This window comes from Myxocyprinus asiaticus, chromosome 31 (assembly GCF_019703515.2).
Source record: "Myxocyprinus asiaticus isolate MX2 ecotype Aquarium Trade chromosome 31, UBuf_Myxa_2, whole genome shotgun sequence".
Classification (NCBI taxonomy): domain Eukaryota; kingdom Metazoa; phylum Chordata; class Actinopteri; order Cypriniformes; family Catostomidae; genus Myxocyprinus; species Myxocyprinus asiaticus.
Genome location: NC_059374.1, coordinates 8,278,534 through 8,299,471, shown reverse-complemented (window position 1 = coordinate 8,299,471; position 20,938 = coordinate 8,278,534). Strand labels below are relative to the sequence as shown.

Genomic DNA, 20,938 nt, shown 5'->3' with positions numbered 1-20,938 from the left:
CACATTCCACGTGGAGAGAGACAATCCGCTCATATTATCATTTGACATTTTGAAAAATAGATTGTGTGTCAAAAATACAATTATCGACCACATTCCAACATTAGTGCAACAATCAAACCCCGAACTTCTCCCCGAACCAAACAAACAGAAAAAGTAAAACGTGTGTTTACTCCACACATGACAGCACCAACTGGTGTCCATCCCTCTAAACTTAAACAGTCCATGTACGCCTACGAGAGCCCCCGAAACAACTTTGCCATCAGAATGCTCAAGTCAGTGCCTCTATACAAATTTTGTGAGACAGAATTACACAACAGAAAATAATCTATAATACAATCTCCAACCAATAGGAGGCATAAGCACAAAGGGCGTGTAGATTCATCCACAAACTGTCCCGAAGGAGTGTTGTTCCACAAAACAAACTCTAGCCACTAGGCGAAACCAGCACAAAAAGCAACAAAAAAAGACGCTCAGTTTCCTCGGACAGTCAAGTGAATGTTCAGTGAGTTAGGCCCACTCGGCTGCAACATGAGTATCACACAATGATTTACTCACTCCATTGACTTTATGAAGGACATGGCTTACTGTTGGCATGTAAATATTTTGCGGCCATCCTTGGCATCTATTCTCAATTTGGCCGGGAACATCAGTGCAAAAGTGACCTTCCATTGATGTAAGAGTTTCTTGCATTCCTTGAATCGATCTCATTTCTCTCTTGTCAAATTTGCAAAGTCTGGGAACAAGAAAATGCTGTGGTTCTTCCAAGAAAGCCTTCCTTTACTCCTCGTGTAACATTAGATCTTTATCGGATAATCTCAGAATTTTGGCCAGAATTGATCGGGGCCTGTCTCCCTCAGCAGATCTCTGAGCCGGAACCCTGTGAGCTCGTGCAATTTCCAGCTTATGGCCTGTTATGTTGAGCAGACTCTGAAAGAGCCCGTCAAGGAATCTCACCAAATACCGACCTTCTTCGTCCTCAGGAATTCCAACAATTCGGACATTATTCCGCCTGCTACAATTCTCCAAGTCTTCCAACTTCTCCCAGATGCACTCCAAATCCACCTTGGTCACTAGCGGATTAGCAGCTAATTCCCTCTCCTACGACTCCAGATAATTGATCCGTTTCTGGATATCCCCCACTCTTGTATCCACCTCAGTGAATTTCGTCTCCATGGCAGTGATCGATCGATGTATTACAGCAAGATCCTCCAAGTCAGCAAGGACCTTCGTCAGCATTGCCAACACGTTCAACAATTCTCACCGAATTTCCTTCACTTCTCCGGCCAAATTGGCTCCCTGGTCCACTGCCTTGTCAGGGGCGTCAGCTTGAGCATGTAAGTGTCTTTTAATGTTTCCAGAGCTCGAATTTTGAATTATTTGACATTGTCTTCCTAGAGCAGTTAATGTGTGTATCGAATCTCACTGGTTTGACATAAAAAGTATTAAAACTAGCAAAGTGCGCAGAGCTCACCGTTCACACATCTGAATCTCGCATGGCGTCACATGACCTTAGTCACAGTTTTAGTCTTTTGACAAATGTCTTTTAAAAATAGTCAATATTTTGTCATGTTATATTCATTAACTTTAGTCAGTTTTACAAAAATGACAAAATTTTTGAATACGAAATGAATATCTTTGACTTGACATGCAAAATGGACATAAAGTTTCAAACTGTAACAGACCAAACTTTAATCAAATATTGAAATATTTAGAAATAAAATTATAAACATTTTCTAATGTAAACATGTATAAAACATACAGTTTAAATGTACATAGGCTTACTGTCCTTGTGAAAAACCTGAGCTCCTGAAATAATAATGTATAAATGGAAGTATTAGCTTTTAGAAGTTAGCCTACTGTACTCTGAATTCTTCATGCTTTAAAGACTTACTCATTTTCCGTGAAAGGATATTACATTGCATGTAGCATGTTTCTTATGGAAACAGTGTATTCACAACGCACGTTATGCAATTATTATAATTATAATTACGATTATTCTAACTAGCGCGTCATTTAATTGCCCAACACACTGGATTACATTTACATTTAGCAGACGCTTTTATCCAAAGTGACTTACAGTGCCCTTATTACAGGGACAATCCCCCTGGAGCAACCTGGAGTTATGTGCCTTGCTCAAGGACACAATGGTGGTGGCTGTGGGGATTGAACCAACAACCTTTTGCTTATCAGTTCAGTGCTTTAGTCCACTACGCCACCACCAGATTAATTAATTGATTAATTGAATCCATGTCTATTATCTTCTATATACAGATTATCAAGATGTTTCTTCTTCTGTTTATATCTTGCAGTATAATTTTTATCATATTTTCGTCAGCAGTATGCTTTAATAAAATCATTTAATAATCTTCATGATGCACCTTTTTCTCTCGTCTTCGTTATCATTGACGAAATCAAAACTTTCGTCAACAAATGTTTTCATCATTGATTTCGTTGACAAGATTAATAATGTAAAAATAATGAAGTCTTACACTGAACTCAAAACAGCAGTATTATTACCTCTTAAATTAATGCAATACAATACAAACATTAATAGTCTATAAAACACTTGAATAATCATTAAAATATACTTGTAACTGGTGGTGATTCAGGACAGTCCCCTGTTCTTTATGTAAAAGCACTTTGAGTGTAGTGTCAGAAAAGTGTACAATTCATTCATTTAAAATATGTAAATAAGAGTGTTGTTTATCTTCATCAAAGCAAGTAAACTTTTTGCTTTGCAATTTTACTGAAAAGGAGCGCTTCTACAGTAGGAACAGTAGGTAGTCAACCAAAATGATACTCACCTGGGAATCAAACCCATGATCTTGAAGTTGTTAGCATCATGCTCTACCAGGTAACACACAAACTAGTAAAATGTTTACATTGCACTGTTAGTTGCTTTGGATGAAAGCATCTGCCAACTCAATAAATGTAAATTTAATTGCCGTGTGCAGTACCACCACACTTACACTGTGAATTCCCTATGAATGAGACTCATTCGCAAAATCACTGCCAGGTGACACAAAGGGACACTTTTTGCACCATAGTTCAGTGTGAAGAAAAAAAAGTGTGAAGTGTCCAGTGTGAAGAAAGTGAGTTATGACTAGCACTGTTAATATTATTATTTTTATTGTATTTTTTACATTTTGATATGTAGGTGGAGATCTAACAATACTAAATTAATCGCAGCATTAAAGTTAGCTTAGTTAGCTAGCTTATGAATTTACCATTGGCATTTAGAAGGAAATGCTAGAATGATAGCCTTTTTTTCAATATATGGAAACGGCTGCTTCATAGATATTGGTTAATTGTACCATATTCCAGAAAATCTAAACGAAAATACATTGTGAATATTCATAATTTAATTTGTTAGCCATACTGAAAAAACAACTATGCAACAATGCAACAATTTAATTAATTCAGCTAGTCGGTAGTGGTAGAGCGGTTCAACTAAAACCCCACTCATAAGCATAATAAAATGTAAATGTGTTTATTTTGTTGTTATTATATGTGATATGCATTTAAAGTTCAAGAAAGTGGGGGGCCTGGGTAGCTCAGCGAGTATTGATGCTGACTACCACCCCTGGAGTCGTGAGTTCGAATCCAGTGTGTGCTGAGTGACTCCAGCCAGGTTTCCTAAGCAACCAAATTGGCCCAGTTACTAGGGAGGGTAGAGTCACCTGGGGTAACCTCCTCGTGGTCACTATAATGTTTGGTTCTCGCTCTCGGTGGAGTGTGTGGTGAGTTGTGCGTGGATGCCTTGGAGAATAGCGTGGGCCTCCACACACGCTACGTTTCCGCGGTAACACACTCATCAAGCCACGTGATAAGATGCGTGGATTGACGGTCTCAGACGTGGAGGCAACTGAGATTCGTCCTCCACCACCCGGATTGAGGCAAGTCACTACGCCACCATGAGGACTTAGAACACATTGGGAATTGGGCATTTCAAATTGGAGAGGAAAGGTTCAAGAAAGTGGTGTGGAGTATACAACATGTGGAAAAGTAACATGCACCCAGCAGACGAACGATATGCCTTTATTGCATAAATACACATTTGACCACATAAATAGTAATATTTGATATTGATGAAGTTAATTTTAACATTCAAACCAAATGCAGACATATTATTTCAGCATTGCATGGTTTTTATTTGCATATCCTGTCACAAAAATCAATTTTGTGCTTTGGCTGGTACTGACACTGTGTCCTGGAATTTCATTGTTGGTCATTTGATCTTCTGTTTTGGGATTATACTGTATATAATTATAAGTTGGGATTTCAACTACACTGGTTCAAGCAGTAGGAATGCCAAGTTGATGGTATAAAACTGTACATTTCTTGTCTATTACCACCTTCTGCTACTTATACCAATGATGGCTAGGAGATAATTATAATAATTTTCATAATTTTCAATTATAATTTTCTTTATTTATCACACATTATACATTTGCACATATACAGTGAAATTCTTCTTTTTTCACATATCCCAGCTAGGCTGGGGTCAGAGTGCAGGGTCAGCCATGATACAGCACCCCTGGAGCAGATAGGGTCAAGGGCCTTGCTCAAGGGCCCAACAGTGGCATCTTGGTGTTGCTGGGGCTTGAACCCCTGATCTTCTGATCAGTAACCCAGAGCCTTAACCGCTGAGCTACCACTGCCCCATTGATTGGCCAGATTGGCCTGATGGCCTGTAACCCAGTCTTCCTAGAGAGAAGAGCCAGAGAAAAAAGAGCTTGAGCAAAAACCTAGAGCACAATTTACACTCCTGTTTTATCCTTTCCTTGACCATATGACCAGAACCATACCTGATACATTTAAGCTGACCAATATATCCCTTTGGAATAGTCCCTTTTTCGTCTTACAGCCTGAACCCCCACCCAAAAAAAAAAAAAAAATCGTTTTATTTAAAAATGTTCCCTTAAAACATTTACGTACCAAAAATGTATAGGAGATTAAAAACTAGAATAACTTATTACCTTTTGCTTTAATTACAGCCATTAGTCAGTTTGGTTATGTCTCTACAAGCTTCCCGCTGTCACGGAGAAACTCATGGAGGCGGGGATATGGACTCAACAGCGGGGTTTTATTGAATAGGTGAATAAAAAAGTAAACAACAGGTGAGTAAATCCAGATAGAGTAGTGTTGCATACAGCAGGTAAGGTAATTTCAAGACAGGGAAATAATGCGATGTACAGATGAATAGATAACTCACAACAGTCCTTTTATCCTTGCAGGTAACTTTGAAGAAGCAGGAGAGTCACAACTCTGGATGATATTCGGAGGAGGAACCAATACACAAACCCACATGAGGAGAACAACAATTAAATAAATATCCATAGAATATAACACCAAGTAAGTACTAACAGGTAAGTCAGTCAATACTAGGAAGTCCGTAGTTTCTGATCAGGAGGCCAGGGAGGAGTCCATGGATGATCAGGAGGCCAGCGAGGTGACCACAGGGCAGAGACTGGGTCAGGAGGCCTGAGAGGTGGCCATAGAGCAGGGACAGTGTCAGGAGGCCTGGGAGGTGGCCACAGGACAGGGTCAGGAGGCCTGGGAGTCGGCCACAGGGTAGGAACTGGGTTGGAAATTCCCCTTGTCACATGGTGGGAACCGGCTGATCAGGAGGAGGAGGAGGAGCTAATGTCCTGGGTGGAGCCAGCAGAGGAGGAAGGGCCATCGTGCTGGATGGAACCAGCAGAGGAGGAAGGGCCATCGTGCTGGATGGAACCAGCGGAGGAAGAAGGGCCATAGGCGGATCTGGAAGTGGAGCAACAGGAGTAGGAGCAGCCTGAGTCATAGGAGGTGGAGTTTCTGGGGTTGAGGGTGGAGCCGAGGGAGGCTTGACGAAGGCAGGCAGAGCCACAGGAGTAGGGATTGGAGATTCAGGAGGTGGAGATCATGGTGAATCAGGCTGAGCCGTAGGAGACTCTGAGGGTGGAGCTGTAGAAGGCTCGATGAAGGCAAGTGAAGCCAGGAGAGGCTCGATTGATGTAAGTGCTAGCATCGACTGGGGAGTGGGAGTCCTTTTCCTTCTCCTCCTCTTCCAGACAGCTGGAAGCGTTATTGCGGGAATGTCAAGGCTACAGGCATTGGTTCTGGGACGGTCGAGGCTACAGGCGTTGGCTCTGGGATGGTCGAGGCTACAGGCGTTGGCTCTGGGATGAACAAGGTTTGCAACGCTGGCTCGTTGGCCATGGCAGGCATGGGCGTTGGCTCGTTGGCCATGGCAGGCATGGGCGTTGGCTCGTTGGCCATGGTAGGCGTGGGCGTTGGCCGTGGCAGGCGTGGGCGTTGGCTCGTTGGCCATGGCAGGCGTGGACATTGGCCGTGGCAGGCAAGGGCGCTGGCTCGTTTACCGTGGCAGGCATGGGTGTCGGCAGCGGCCTGGGGTTCCCACCATAACCCACAGTGTAAGAGGAGAATGTGACCTCCGTGGTCGTTGCCGTTGACCGCGGTGGGGAATCGACCACCGGAGCTTGGAGAGGGTTAGCCCCCCAAACAATTTATTTAGGGGGAATGTAGGGAGAGGAGTTACCTTGGGGTCGTGGTGTTGGGAGTGACCTCCTCTGTCCAGCATGTCGATAATGGCGAGGGGTAATGGATGGCCAGCTTGGCTCTGACATATTCCACAAAAGAAAGGTTCTCCACCTCCAGAAGAGCTGTACGTCGGTGGAAGTTCAGTCCCATTCCATAAATGGCTCTGAGGTAGGAGTCAGATATTGTGGTCGGGGTAGTGAGTTGACAAAACTTTGTTGTATATTCCAGAAGAGGAAGATCATGTCTGAACAGCTCCAGAAATAAACCAGTTAGCTCCATGATCCTAATGATTGTGCTCATCGGTGTTGGTGGAATATTGGAAGCCCCCGCTGAGTCCTTTTTGGTGGTCTGTTCTTCTGTCACGGAGAAACTCACGGAGGTGGGGATATGGACTCAACAGCGGGGTTATATTGAACAGGTGAATGAAAAAGCGAAGTAAACAACAGGTGAGTAAATCCAGATAGAGTAATGTTGCAAACAGCAGGTAAGTAATTTTCAGACAGGGAAATAATGCAATGTACAGACGAATAGATAACTCACAACAGTCCTTTGATCCTTGCAGGTAACTTTGAAGAAGTAGGCGAGTCACAACACTGGATGATAACCGGAGGAGGAACCAACACACAAACCCAGATGAGGAGAACAACAATGAAATAAATATCCACAGAATATAACACCAGGTAAGTACTAACAGGTAAGTTAGTCAATACTAGGAAGTACGTAGTTTCTGAGCAAACATAGACGAGAACAGACCAAGAGTGTGTGTGAAGGCTAGGTATAAATGCAGTCCTTGATTATTCAATAAATGATGTGCAGGTGCATGTGATCAAAACTTCAGGGGAGACTGAGCGCTGTTTCGGCAGTGAGGGAGAGAGAGCGGAGTGTGGCGTGAGAGAGGGAGTCCGGTGGATCCGTGACACCCACACCGAGATTGGGGAAAGGCTCTGAGTTGGCCATTTATGGAGTTTGACCTTTGATCTTAAGCCACTTTGTTTGTTTTTTTGGTGGTGTGTTTAGGGTCATAGTCATGCTGTAGGTGAACCACCTGCCCATCTTCATTTGTCAAGCAGGGTGCCACAGAGTTTCCTCAAGAATTTGGGTGTACATGGCAGCATCCAGTTTCCCTTCAATCCAGACCAATTGCCCATTCCCCTCTCAAGAGAAACACCCCCACAACATAATGTTGCCATCACCATGCTTCACAGTAGGTATGGTATGTTCTGGGTGGTGTGCTGTATTTGGTTTTCTCCACTTGGAGTTCAGTCCAAAACATTTTTGTCTCATCTGACCATAAAACTTTTTGCCACATTGCATCAGAATCTGCCATGATCAGAGCACTGACCTAAATCAATAGAAAACCTCTGGAAGGACTTGAAGAGAGCAGTCCATCGCAGCTCACCCCGCAGTTTGACTCGAACAATTCTGCAATTAAGAATGGCCAAATATTCCCCTGTACAGGTGCAAGAAGCTAGTAGAGACATTTACAAACAGATTATTATGCTGCAATTAGTGGGGATTCCCCCAGTGCACTTGAGCGCAGACGCAAGGGACAGTAGTCGATTTTTGTGTTCTACTGATTCGTTTGGACAGTACATTGTGGAGGGGGACATGGTCAGTGCTCGAGATGGGGGTAATAGAACAATCGCACAGCGATTGGGCCAGCCCGGTTGTTCTTGTACCTATGAGTGACGGGTCAGTCCAGTTCTGTGTAGAATACCGAAAAGTCAATGTGCTGTCTAAATTTGACGCATACCCAATGCCCCAAATTGACGAACTGCTCGATCGGTTGGGTGTGGCTTAATATTATTCGACATTGGATTTAACAAAGGGATGCCACGTTCCAGCGCCTCATGGATAAGATTCTCAAACTGCACACTGCATATGCCACTGCCTATTTATTTTTTTATTTTTCTCCCTATGTGGAATGGCCAATTCCCAATGTGCTTTTAAGTCCTCATGGTCACGTAGTGATTCGCCTCAGTCCAGGTGGCGGAGGACAAATCCCAGTTGCCTCTGTGTCTGAGATTGTCAACCCCCGCATCTTATCACGTGGCTTGAGCGCATTGCCACGGAGACATAGCACGTGTGGAGGCTTCTACATGCTCCTAACTTCTCTCTCCCATTCATTTTGCAGATGGATGCATCAGAGAGGGGGTTGGGGGCCGTACTCTCGCAGGAGGTGGAGGGGGTGGAGCGGCCCGTGCCAGTACAGCATGATCAAGAAAGAGTGCCTTGCCTTCTAGAGGGCAGTCCTAACCCTCCGCTATTACCTGCTGGGGTGGGCCTTCAACCTCTGCTTGGATCACACCCCGCTTCAGTGGCTCCACCACATGAAAGATGACAATGCGTGGATCACTCCTTGGTACCTGGCACTTCAGCCCTTCAAATTTAAGGTGGTCCACAGGCCGGGGCCAAAGATGGTTGTGGCTGATTTCCTCTCCAGGAAATGGGGGGGGGGTTAGCAGGCCTGAGTCAGGTGGTGGGGGTATGTGGAGTGGGACATGGTTTTGTGTCTGTCACTGGGGAGAGAGGAAGTGGTAAGGGCCATCACCTGGTGATTGTTAACACTAAACACCTGTTTCTCGTTTCAGTGATGACGGAGACCAGCTTTAAAAGGCCGCCGGAGCGACAGACAGACAGAGAGAGACTAGAGATGCTGTGTGTGTGCTGTAAAGCCAATACTTTGCTGTGAAGCTGAAAAGCATTTAATTAAAAGTTGACTCACTTGGACTGTGAAACCGGCTCCCGTGTCCTTCCTACTTGAACCCCTCTACGTACATATAAATTAACCAGTTCAAATAAAAAAAATATCAAAAAATGTTTTTTAGCCCCTGCATAAAAGTCAAATGCGTCTTAATTATTTTTTGAATAAAAATGTTTAGGTAATTGCAGCTGTTCATAACTGTTTTTAGATCAGTTATATAACATTTTGTGTTTTATTTTATTTATATATATATATATATATATATATATATATATATATATATATATATATAAAAATTTTTTTTTTTTTTTTATTGCTTCTCTAATCAATCATATTTAATCTTGCCTAGCAACATGAGTGTAAGTCACTGCCACTGCAATGAAATATGAATCCACCAACACAAGATGCGGGGCAATCTGGTCTTTAGTAGAGCAGAGGTGATCATATTGAGGAATGTGTGTAAAGTTAATTCAAGTTTTAATCTGGGGGAAAATCTAAGCAAGTCCAAATCTCCTACAATCTTTTGGAAATGGAGTGTCACAACCCCACACAGCACCCTTTTCACCTCAAACAAAGATCTAAACTGCTCCCTCCCCCCTTTGGGATAGTGGAGGCAGATAGTAAGGTTTGAAACACTGACAATGTGAGGCTATCTGGGGGTTTAAAACTTTTGTCTGTTTAAAAAAAATAAATAAATAAATAAATCTTTGTTTAAAATTTTTTAAAAGGTAAAGTCCTAATTGCTGCATTAAAATGTGTTACAGGAAATTGTTTAACATGTCTCATGTTTCACATCTCCAAAAAAAGCCAAAAAATGTATGTTAATGTTCATTAAAAGAAAGTGACAGTGTCTGTCTTCGCATGGGGGATGGGAAGAACAGTGCGTCCTATAGTAGATAGTAGCCTTCATTTATCACAAGGCATTTTTAGTGTTCGACTTTGTTGTTAGAGAACCTGGGTTCAGATCTCATCCTTTTTTTAATTTTTTTTTTTTTTTTGGATACATGCATAAAACTAAAATGTACCCAACAGCAAGTGACACATGCCTTTATGGCATAAATACTAGTGCTGTCAGTTGATTAAAATTTTTAATTGCGATTAATCGCATAATTTTTCTAAGTTAATCGGGATAAAAATGGCGGACAGGAAGTTTGCTCGATCATGACATAATTGGTATCATTGTTCTCAGAATGAACCACAGAATCTATCAAGACCAGTCTCATGACAGTAGGCAAAAGGAGTCAATAGCTATTAGCATTTTTAGAAATAGCATTATAATTTTTGACCACAAGGTGACGCGGTCCCGAAACTTTTTCAGTCCCTTCAGAGCATGGTGCCAAAGACACATACCGAGTTTCATAACAATACGCCAAGTCTTTCGTAAAATACAGCATTTTATGGCTAAATTCAAAATAGCCGACATCCATAATGGCCGACATAGGAATTTTACATATTGTTGGACCCACTGAATCTAATGAGACCAATTTGATGATTTTATGACAAACTGTTCAGAAGTTATAAGCAAAAATGTGCTTTTTTCATATCTCATGACCACTAGGTGGCACTGTTCCAAAACTGAGCAAGCACCCTCGAGTCATGGTGCCTATGACAAATAATACGTTTGGTATGAATACGCTAAAGCGTTACGGAGATATACCCTCACGTCCGTTTTGGCGTGTTCTTCATCGAATTCGTTGAAGCGCCATTCGAAAACGGTATGGTTTATCAAAATTCTGTGAATAAATTATTGTCGTGAGTGCCTCCTAGATGATGCAGGCCACTTTTCGTGCAAACTAGACAAACAGTCTAGGAGGAGTTCGAAAAAGTAGGTTTTCAAAACATTTAAAATGGCAGACATAGGAATTTTTTATATCGTTGGACTCGCTATACCCCACTGAATATAATGAGACCAATTTTATGATTTTATGACTAACTTTTCAGAAGTTATAAGCAAAGATATGCTTCTGACCAGTAGGGGGCAGTGCGCCAAAACACTGCAGGTAACCTCAGGGCCTAATGGTGATGACACATACCAAGTTTCGTCCCAATCCCTCAAAGTGTTGTGGAGATATGGCCTCAAGTTCAATTTTGCGCGTTCTTCGTCGAATTCGTTGAAGCGCCATTCGAAAATGGTATGGTTTATCAAAATTCTGTAAATAACTTTTTGTCGTGAGTGCCTCTAGATGATGCAGGACAATTTTCATGCAAATCGGACAAACGGCCTAGGACAAGTTCGAAAAAGTAGGTTTTTCAGAAAATTCAAAATGGCGGAAAAGTTTTCATGACGGAAAATGACGTCGAATTGTCTTGAGCCAAGGAATCAGAGGAAAAAATAATTTTGTTTCTAGGACTCACGGTTCAAAAGTTATTCACATAAACGTGAGTGCAAATTTGGGCAGTTGGTGGCACTAGAGGGTTTGAGGTAGAGATGCCAAATTTGCTGTGGTTATAGATCGGACTGTCCTCTATCTGTGTGCCAAATTTCATAACTTTCCCATAAGCGGTTCTATGGGCTGCCATAGAGTCAAGAGCGGAAGAATAATAATAAGAAAACTAATGAAAACAATAGGGGTCTTTCACCCCTAATAAGAAAACTAACGAAAACAATAGGGGACTTTCGCCACTTCGGGGCTTAACCCCTAATAAGAAAGCTAACGAAAACAATAGGGGTCTTTCGCCTCTTCAGGGCTTGAACCCTAATAACAATATAATGTTTTATTAACATTTTTCAAATTAAGTCTTCCACAGTTTAAAGATAGAAATGCATTAAAATAGCACCAATTCAAGTAATTTTCTTTTATTTAATGCATTTCCCAAAGTCTAAGTGGGAGTTTGACTAATTGAAAGAACTAGTCCCCTAATAGGTTACATACAGTATTCATTGTAATAGGCATTATATCTCTTAAACACTTATCCTCTACAATATTAATCTGCCGGTAGACTGTGCCATGTTTATGATTCGTGTCAGGGAGTCAGCTCCACTCTGATGTAAAAAGCAATTGCAGACAAAAACATCTCATTCTGCGTTTTGGTGATAGTTAAGACGGCGTGCTTCTGTGGAAATTAAAATGCGCCTTACTTAGGCTGAAAAATACTTGATTTCTGTCACAAGTCCCATCTGGGCTGGTTTGGTACAACAAATAGCATCAAGAGCTACTTTCTCCATCATTATATCACTGACATGGCTGTTGTGGGTGTTTGTGGTGTGTGTGTCAGTGAAATGAGTCCGGGCGGACACGTTACAAAAAGATTCCTAGGCCTGTTCTGGTTGAGTACCATCTGTATTGTCATGGCCAAAAGCAGACCTTACTGTGCAAGCTCATGGAAGAAAACCCCAGCAACAACCTGAGCATAGCATTGTCAGGGAAAAAATCTGCAAAACTGAGCAAATTAAATGTTAGACAATGAGCGAGAACTCAAGTTGATTGGCTAAAAGATTACAAGTTTAAGGACCTATCAGCATGCGCCATGCAGAGTTTCATGCCTGAACTTAGTCATTTACTGTAATCTGATTACAAGAATATAATATAATAAGACTTAATGTGTTACACTACATTTTGACTAAAAGTAAATAGATTACTGTAACGAAATCAAATGCTCTCTAGAACGCAAATGCCCCTTCCCCTGTAACCAACTAGCAAGTAGCAAATCATGTTTCATGGCTGCAATGTAAATAAAGTCTTGGCTATTTTGCTTTTTTATTTTAAAGGTATGAGCACTTCAAAATGTCCCTCTTGAACTTGCTGTTTCAATAGGGGAAAACACTGCACTCCTGAAGCGATTTAATGGGATCTTTAAGACATTCATAGTCACCATTCAAAATTTATAGTTTATGCTATGGTAATGATTGTGACCTCAAATTGTACATCTTATTCAGAATCAGAATGAGCTTTATTGTCAAGTATGCTTACACATACAAGGAATTTGTCTTGGTGACAGGAGCTTCCAGTACATAACTATACAAAACAGCAACAAGACTTTAAAAAATAATAAAAAATTGAATAAAATAAAAAATACAAAATATTGAAAAGTGTATATATAGAATACAGAATAGACTATATATATATATATATATATATATATATATATATATACACATACACAGTGCATCCGGAAAGTATTCACAGCGCTTCACTTTTTCCACATTTTGTTATGTTACAGCCTTATTCCAAAATGGATTAAATTCATTATTTTCCTCAAAATTCTACAAACAATACCCCATAATTACAACATGAAAGTAGTTTGTTTGAAATCTTTGCTAATTTATTAAAAATAAAAAATGAAAAAAATCACATGTACATAAGTATTCACAGCCTTTGCTCAATACTTTGTTGAAGCACCTTTGGCACCAATTACAACCTCAAGTCTTTTTGAGTATGATGCTACAAGCTTGGCACACCTATTTTTGGGCAGTTTCTCCCATTCATCTTTGCAGGACCTCTCAAGCTCCATCAGGTTGGGTGGGAGCGTCAGTGCACAGCCATTTTCAGATCTCTCCAGAGATGTTCAATCGGGTTCAAGTCTGGGCTCTGGCTAGGCCACTCAAGGACATTCACAGAGTTGTCCCGGAGCCACTCCTTTGTTATCTTGGTTGTGTGCTTAGGATCATTGTCCTGTTGGAAGATGAACCTTCGCCCCAGTCTGAGGTCCAGAGTGCTCTGGAGTAGGTTTTCAACAAGGATGTCTCTGTACATTGCTTCATTCATCTTTCCCTCGATCCTGACTAGTCTCCCAGTTCCTGCCTCTGAAAAACATCCCCACAGCATGATGCTGCCACCACCATGCTTCACTGTAGGGATGGTATTGGCCAGGTGATGAGCGGTGCCTGGTTTCCTCCAGACATGGTGCTTGCCATTCAGGCCAAAGAGTTCAATCTTTGTTTCTCATGGTCTGAGAGTCCTTCAGGTGCCTTTTGTCAAACTCCAGGCGGGCTGTCATGTGCCTTTTACTGAGGAGTGGCTTCCATCTGGCCACTCTACCATACAGGCCTGATTGGTGGAGTGCTGCAGAAATGGTTGTTCTTCTGGAAGGTTCTCCTCTCTCCACAGAGAAACACTGGAGCTCTGTCAGAGTGACCATCGGGTTCTTGGTCACCTCCCTGACTAAGGCCCTTCTCCCCGATCGCTCAGTTTGGCCAGGTGGCCAGCTCTAGGAAGAGTCCTGGTGGTTCTAAACTTCTTCCATTTATGGATGACGAAGGCCACTGTGCTCATTGGGACCTTCAATGCTGCAGAATGTTTTCTGTACCCTTCCCCAGATCTGTGTCTAGAGACAATTCCTTGGACTTCATGGCTTGGTTTGTGCTCTGACATGCACTGTTAACTGTGGGACCTTATATAGACAGGTGTGTGCCTTTCCAAACCATGTCCAATCAACTGAATTTACCACAGGTGGACTCCAATCAAGTTGTAGAAACATCTCAAGGATGATCAGTGGAAACAGGATGCACCTGAGCTCAATTTTGAGTGTCATGGCAAAGGCTGTGAATACTTATGTACATGTGATTTTTTTCATTTTTTATTTTTAATAAATTTGCAAAGATTTCAAACAAACTTCTTTCACGATGTCATCATGGGGTATTGTTTGTAGAATTTTGAGGAAAATAATTAATTTAATCCTTTTTGGAATAAGGCTGTAACAACAAAATGTGGAAAAAGTGAAGTGCTGTGAATACTTTCCGGATGCACTGTATGTGTGTGTGTGTGTATATATATATATATATATATATATATATATATATATATATATATATATTATACACATACATACATACATACATACCACATATACGTAGTGCAAATCTAAATACAAATTGGTTATATACAGTGCAAGGGAATGTAATGGCAGAAGAGGTTGGATGTGTTGGATAATATAAAAAGACTAAGCTGTGTATTGCACATTAATTATTGCTCAATGGGGCAGTAACTGTTCATGAGAATGGATAGCCTGAGGGAAAAAACTGTTCCTGTGCCTGATGGTTCTGGTGCTCAGAGCTCTAAAGCGTCGGCCAGAAGGCAACAGTTCAAAAAGGTAGTGGGCAGGGTGAATGGGGTCCAGAGTGAATTTTCCTGAACCTGAATGACTCCACTGCTGCCACAGTGCTGTTTAGAATGGTGAGGGGGGACAGTGTTGGTGTGTTCCTCCTAAAGTCCACAATCATCTCCACCATTTTGAGCGTGTTCAGTTCAAGGTTGTTTTGACTGCACAAGACAGCCAGCTGTTTAACCTACCTTCTGTATGCAGACTCATCGTCATCTCGGATGAGGCCGATGACAGTGGTGTTGTCTGCAAACTTCAGGAGCTTGACAGAGGGGTCCTTGGCAATGCAGTCGTTGGTGTAGAGGGAGAAGAGTAGTGGGGAGAGCACACATCCTTGGGGGGCACCAGTGCTGATTGTACAGGTGCTGGAAGTGAATTTCCCCTGACTCACAAGCTGCTGCTTGTCTGTCAGAAAGCTGGTAATCCACTGACAGATAGATGTGGGAACAGAGAGTTGGTGTAATTTAGTCTGGAGAATAGCTGGGATGGTGTTGAAAGCTGAACTGAAGTCCACAAAAAGGATCCTTCAGTCCCTGAAGCATCTGTGTCCAGATGTTGCAGGATATGATGCAATCCAATGTTGACTGCATCATCCTCATCTTATCGTTTGCTTTAATAAGCAAATTGAAGGGGATCTAGAAAGGGTCCAGGGATGTCCTTCAGGTGAGCCAACACAAGTCTCTCAAATGACATCATGATCACAGACATCAGGGCGACAGGTCTGTAGTCATTAAGTCCTGTGATTTTTAGTTTCTTTGGGATGGGGATGATAGTGGAGCGTTTGAAGCAGCATGGGATTTCACACTGCTCCAGTGATCTATTGAAGATCTGTATGAAGATGGGGGCCAGCTGGTTAGCACAGGATCTAAGACATGCAGGTGAAACACCATCTGGGCCCTGTGCTTTCCTTATCCTTTGTTTTCGAAAGACATGGCACATATCATCTTCACAGATCTTAAGTGCAGGTTGAGTAGCAGGAGGGGGGTTACAGGAGGTGTTTGTGTGAAGTGAAGGTCAGAGTGGGTGTAGGGTGTGAGATTGGGCCTTTCAAATTGACAGTAGAACACATTCAGGTCATCAGTCAGTTGTTGGTCCACCACAGGGTTGGGGGTAGGAGTCCTGTAATTCATAAGTTGTTTCCTGCCACTCCACACTGATGCAGGGTTGTTAGCTGAAAACTTGTTTTTCAGCTTCTCAGAGTATCATATTTTAGCCACTCTGATTTCCTTATTTAGTGTGTTCCTGGCCTGATTGTACAAGACTTTATCCCCACCCCTGTAAGCATCCTCTTTGGCCTGACGAAGCTGCCTGAGTTCTGCTGTAAACCATGGTTTGTCATTGTTAAATAAGTCCCCACAGAAACTGATATATGATGTAACAGTATCTGTGAGCTCATCCAGATTGGTGTCTGCAGCCTCAAAAACACTCCAGTCAGTGCAGTCAAAGCAGGCTTGTAGTTCCAGCTCTGCTTCATTGGTCCATCTATTTACAGTCCTTACTACAGGCTTAGCAGATTTTAGTTTCTGTCTGTAGTTTGGAAGATGAAAAGAGTGATCAGAGAGTCCCAAAACTGCTGTAGGGACAGAGCGATATGCATCCTTTATTGTTGTGTAGCAGTGATCCAGTGTATTCCTGTCTCTGGTGGGTCATGTAATGTGCTGTTTGTACTTGGGCAGTTCATGTGTGAGGTTTGCTTTGTTAAAATCCCCAAGAATAATAATAACTGAGTCCGGGTATTGTTCCGTGTCTGTGATTTGATCTGCCAGCTGTTGCAGCGCGGCATTCAAACACACATTTGGCACGATGTAAACACTTACCAGAATAAATGAGGAAAACTCCCATGGCGAGTAGAAAGGCTTACAGTTAATAAAGAGCGCTTCCAAATTAGGACAGCACATCTTCTTTAATGTTGTTACATCTGTACACCAACTTTCATTGTTGTAAAAGCATGTTCCACCGCCTCTCGTTTTCCCCGTTAACTCCGCAACGTGATCCGCTCTGAACAGCTGAAAGCCCGGCAGATGTAACATGCTGTCCGGAATGGCTTCACTCAGCCAGGTTTCTGTGAAGCACAAGGCAGCAAAGGTTGAAAAGTCCTTGTTTGTGCTGGTGAGGAGATGTAGTTCGTCCGTTTTGTTAGGAAGAGAGCGGAGATTCACTAGATGAATGCTCGGCAGTGCTGTTTGAAAGCCGCGCCGAAGGAGCCTGACCAGCGCGCCTGCTCACCTCCCTAGCCTGCGTCTCTTGAACAGCAGAGCTGCGCCTCTGACTAAAATGTCCAGCAAAATGTCTGAATATTCAAAAACCGGGAAAAGATTGACTGGTATATGCTGTCGAATGTTCAGCAGTTTGTCTCTGGTAAAACTGACTGGAAAAAGATTACTAAACACAGGACAAACAAACAAAAACAACAAAACAATAGGAGCGCTCCACACCGAGGCAGCCATCCGTGGCGCCATCATGATGTATACTGAAGGAGAGGTGTATATTAATATACATCATGATGTATATTAAGGAGAGATCTGATATTACTTTTTCAAAGCAATCAGAATAGATTTTTACCTGCCAGACAATAAAATAGGAAACAAATCCCATAGACATAAATTTAAGAAGGGTCCTGAACCAAGTTTCATGACATGCATGAAAGGTGCTTTAGAGTGTATCAATAATGTTTTTTTTATGTATCTTTGCAGAATAAGGTCCACATTGCACTCTCTAGCTTGCAGATTTAGGACATTGTCTATCAACAATTGTTTAAATCGGTCTTTAGAACTGCTACATATAGCTCATTGTCAACACTAAACAAACTCCCTGGCATTTGATGGACCTTCTAACTGTCTACAGATACTGTATTTAATGTCCTTTTCTGTTGTGGATTTTATCACCTTTTTATCCAGCCCTGTTGACTGCTGTTGTTGTTTGCAGGGAATAAGATAGACTTGGCTGATAAGCGAGAAGTCCACCAGCAGCAGGTGGAGGAGTTTGCGGAGGCACAGAGAATGCTCTATCTGGAGACCTCTGCAAAAGAATCGGACAACGTGGAGAAGCTCTTCCTGGACCTGGCCTGCAAACTGATCTGCGAAGCCAAGCAAAACACGTTGGACAACAACTACTCCACCCCCATGCCTGGAGAAGGGAAGAAAATCAGTTACTTGAGTTGCTGCAGCATGAACTAGTACAGTTGGCCACCCTATCTGGCTGAGGAGGCAACATGGATTGCTTACAAATTGGTTGTATTGTTGGTGACCTCTACATAGTGGCAGTGGTTACTCTTTGCCACTGTTGTTGAAGTCTACTTAATTTTCCCCTGAAATCCTGGGTGTTTTAACCGTATTCACTGTATTTCTGTATTTTTCTAGTACCACAACTTAATTCTCATTTATTAATCTGTTAGTTTATAACAGATTAATAAATGCTTGCATGGAAGTGTGGTTGTACTCGACATAATGCCATGTCATTTTAAAAAAAATAATAGCCAAACCCAATGTGCCTCTGACATATTTCCATCCTGTCGTCATACAGTAAAAAAGTACCCATGTGAATCTCACAAAGAGCATGTGCGGGTCATATTTCACCCAAAACATCAAAAGGAAAAAAATAAGAAATTATATTTTACATAAGGAAAGTGAGGCCTTTTAAAGACAATTAAGCACATTTCCACCCCAAATTAACTGTAATTTGAAGTCGACCATTATGTTTTTCAATAGCAAATGCTGATATCAATACAGATACTGAGCTATCAGTTCTGTTAATTGGTGGCATGGTCATCATGCCAAATCTAAAAATTCCCAAATATCAACCAAGTAGCCTGTCTGGTCGATATGTCGGTCTATCACTGACTGGTCGATCACTGTTTGTAATTCTCATTATTCTCATTGAAGATACTCAGTGATGATACCGTTGATGATAATTAGATTCTCAGTACTGTAATACAGTTATGAGAATTACCCAGACACAATGATTTTGTTAAATAATGTTTTTTATATTTTTATATTACAATCCTCATTAAAGCAGTACAACAAAATTCTACAAAGCAATACTACAAACATGGACAAATACTTCTAACATTTTAATTAACATGTAAATAATATTTAAATAATTTGTTATTGTTTTTCACAGTTACAAATTATTTTTACAATTGAAAATAATTTCATAATGCAAAATATAATTTCTTATATCCTTTTTGTTTTTGTTTTTTGGCTATTTGATTTTGGGTGGCCAAGCACTATATATTATCTTTAAATGTTTTTGCATTAGGCCATTGTCTAAAATGCTTATTTCATTCCATATTGATATTTTTTCCAAGAATTTCTCAGATTTATTGTTGGAAATATTCTGTACTTTCACTTTTGCTGTAAGGTTGTTTGCACCTGTGTTATTTTAATGGAACTGTGAAACATCTTTTATAAACTTTCAGTAGTTTACTTGCTGCTTTAAGAGCATTTTCCTGCATTTTATGTATTTGTCCATCATTTTTTAACTAAATGAAATTGGATGGATTTTACACTGTTCTTTGTAATATTTGTGAATTGTGATTGATTCATCTGTTTCATTTCTGAACAAAATCCAGATTTTCTATTAACACATTTTATTTTAAAGTGATAACATTTTTTAGTTTTGTATAAAATGTTTTCTTTCTGTGTTACATGATTTGCCATGCGCAGTATTTTCTCAGTCAGTTATTTTTGCCTAGCTTTGTTTTACAGATACTTGCCATATTGTAACATGTTGCATTGTGTAACAATGGCATTTGCTAGGATTATTTGTTTTCTGTTAAAGGCCCTAATTTCTAGTATAGCATTACTAAGTGCTTCTTTTGTCCATTTTTGTCTGAATGGACCATGTTAATATCGGCATTTCATGATATGAATTACAATATTTAGCAAGGAGTGCACGCACAACTGTATTCCTTCACTTTTATCCAAGTAGTTAAATGTACATTTGTTGTTTTCGGTATGTGTGCTATATAAGTTGTAATGCATCTTGTGTAATACATGAATCATGACTAAAGAGCTGAACTACATAACTGCAGCAATTCAGTACTTCTAAGGCTTTTCGTTTGAGCAATTCTACTTGTATACTTTTTTTGTTTTTATTCTCAATATATAGACAGCAAGTTTTTTTCTCAAAATAAACATGGTTATGACACTAATTATAATGTCATTGTAAGAAAATTATTAAAACATTATGTTGATTAAAGTTGCTTTGGGCCTGTTTACACCTGGCCACTTCATGCATTTTCATTGATCGGACAACTTCCGATCATGAAAAGACCAGGTGTAAATGCCCTCTGAAAGGCATTTGAGATGGATTGCAATCTGATTGCTTAGACCACTTCAGGAGGTTGTTTGAGACACATTCCAATAGAAACTGGTCAAGTCTAAATGCATCTGGTTGTTCAAGTCACATATGTAAACTTAAACCCGCCCAAGCAGCGCTATGTCTGCATAGGAGAAAAGCTAAACATAACAGCTGTCACCGACTACACTGATCAGCCACAACATTAAAATCACCTGCCTAATATTGCGTAGGTCCCCCTCGTGCCACCAAAAAGTGCCAACCTATTCTTCTCACCAAAATTGTACAGAGCGGTTATCAGAGTTACCATAGACTTTGTCAGTTCGAACCAGTCTGGCCATTCTTTATTGACCT

At 41.0% G+C, this 20,938-nt stretch overlaps 1 protein-coding gene across 3 annotated transcripts in view; it reads left to right on the top strand.

Moving 5' to 3' along the window:
• The window catches only part of LOC127421928 (ras-related protein Rab-30), a 188,575-nt gene extending 168,120 nt beyond the window's left edge, over positions 1 to 20,455 (top strand). Inside the window, exon 5 of one of the 3 annotated variants that reach the window (XM_051665154.1) lies at positions 18,212 to 20,455. In XM_051665154.1, the coding sequence (XP_051521114.1) occupies positions 18,212 to 18,462 (251 nt within the window). In that variant the 3' untranslated portion in view covers positions 18,463 to 20,455. Of the gene's footprint in view, positions 1 to 9,134; positions 9,163 to 18,211 lie in introns of those variants that run through there. The other 2 variants (XM_051665156.1, XM_051665155.1) reach the window with 2 other exon arrangements.
• The last annotated feature ends 483 nt before the right edge of the window (positions 20,456 to 20,938 follow it).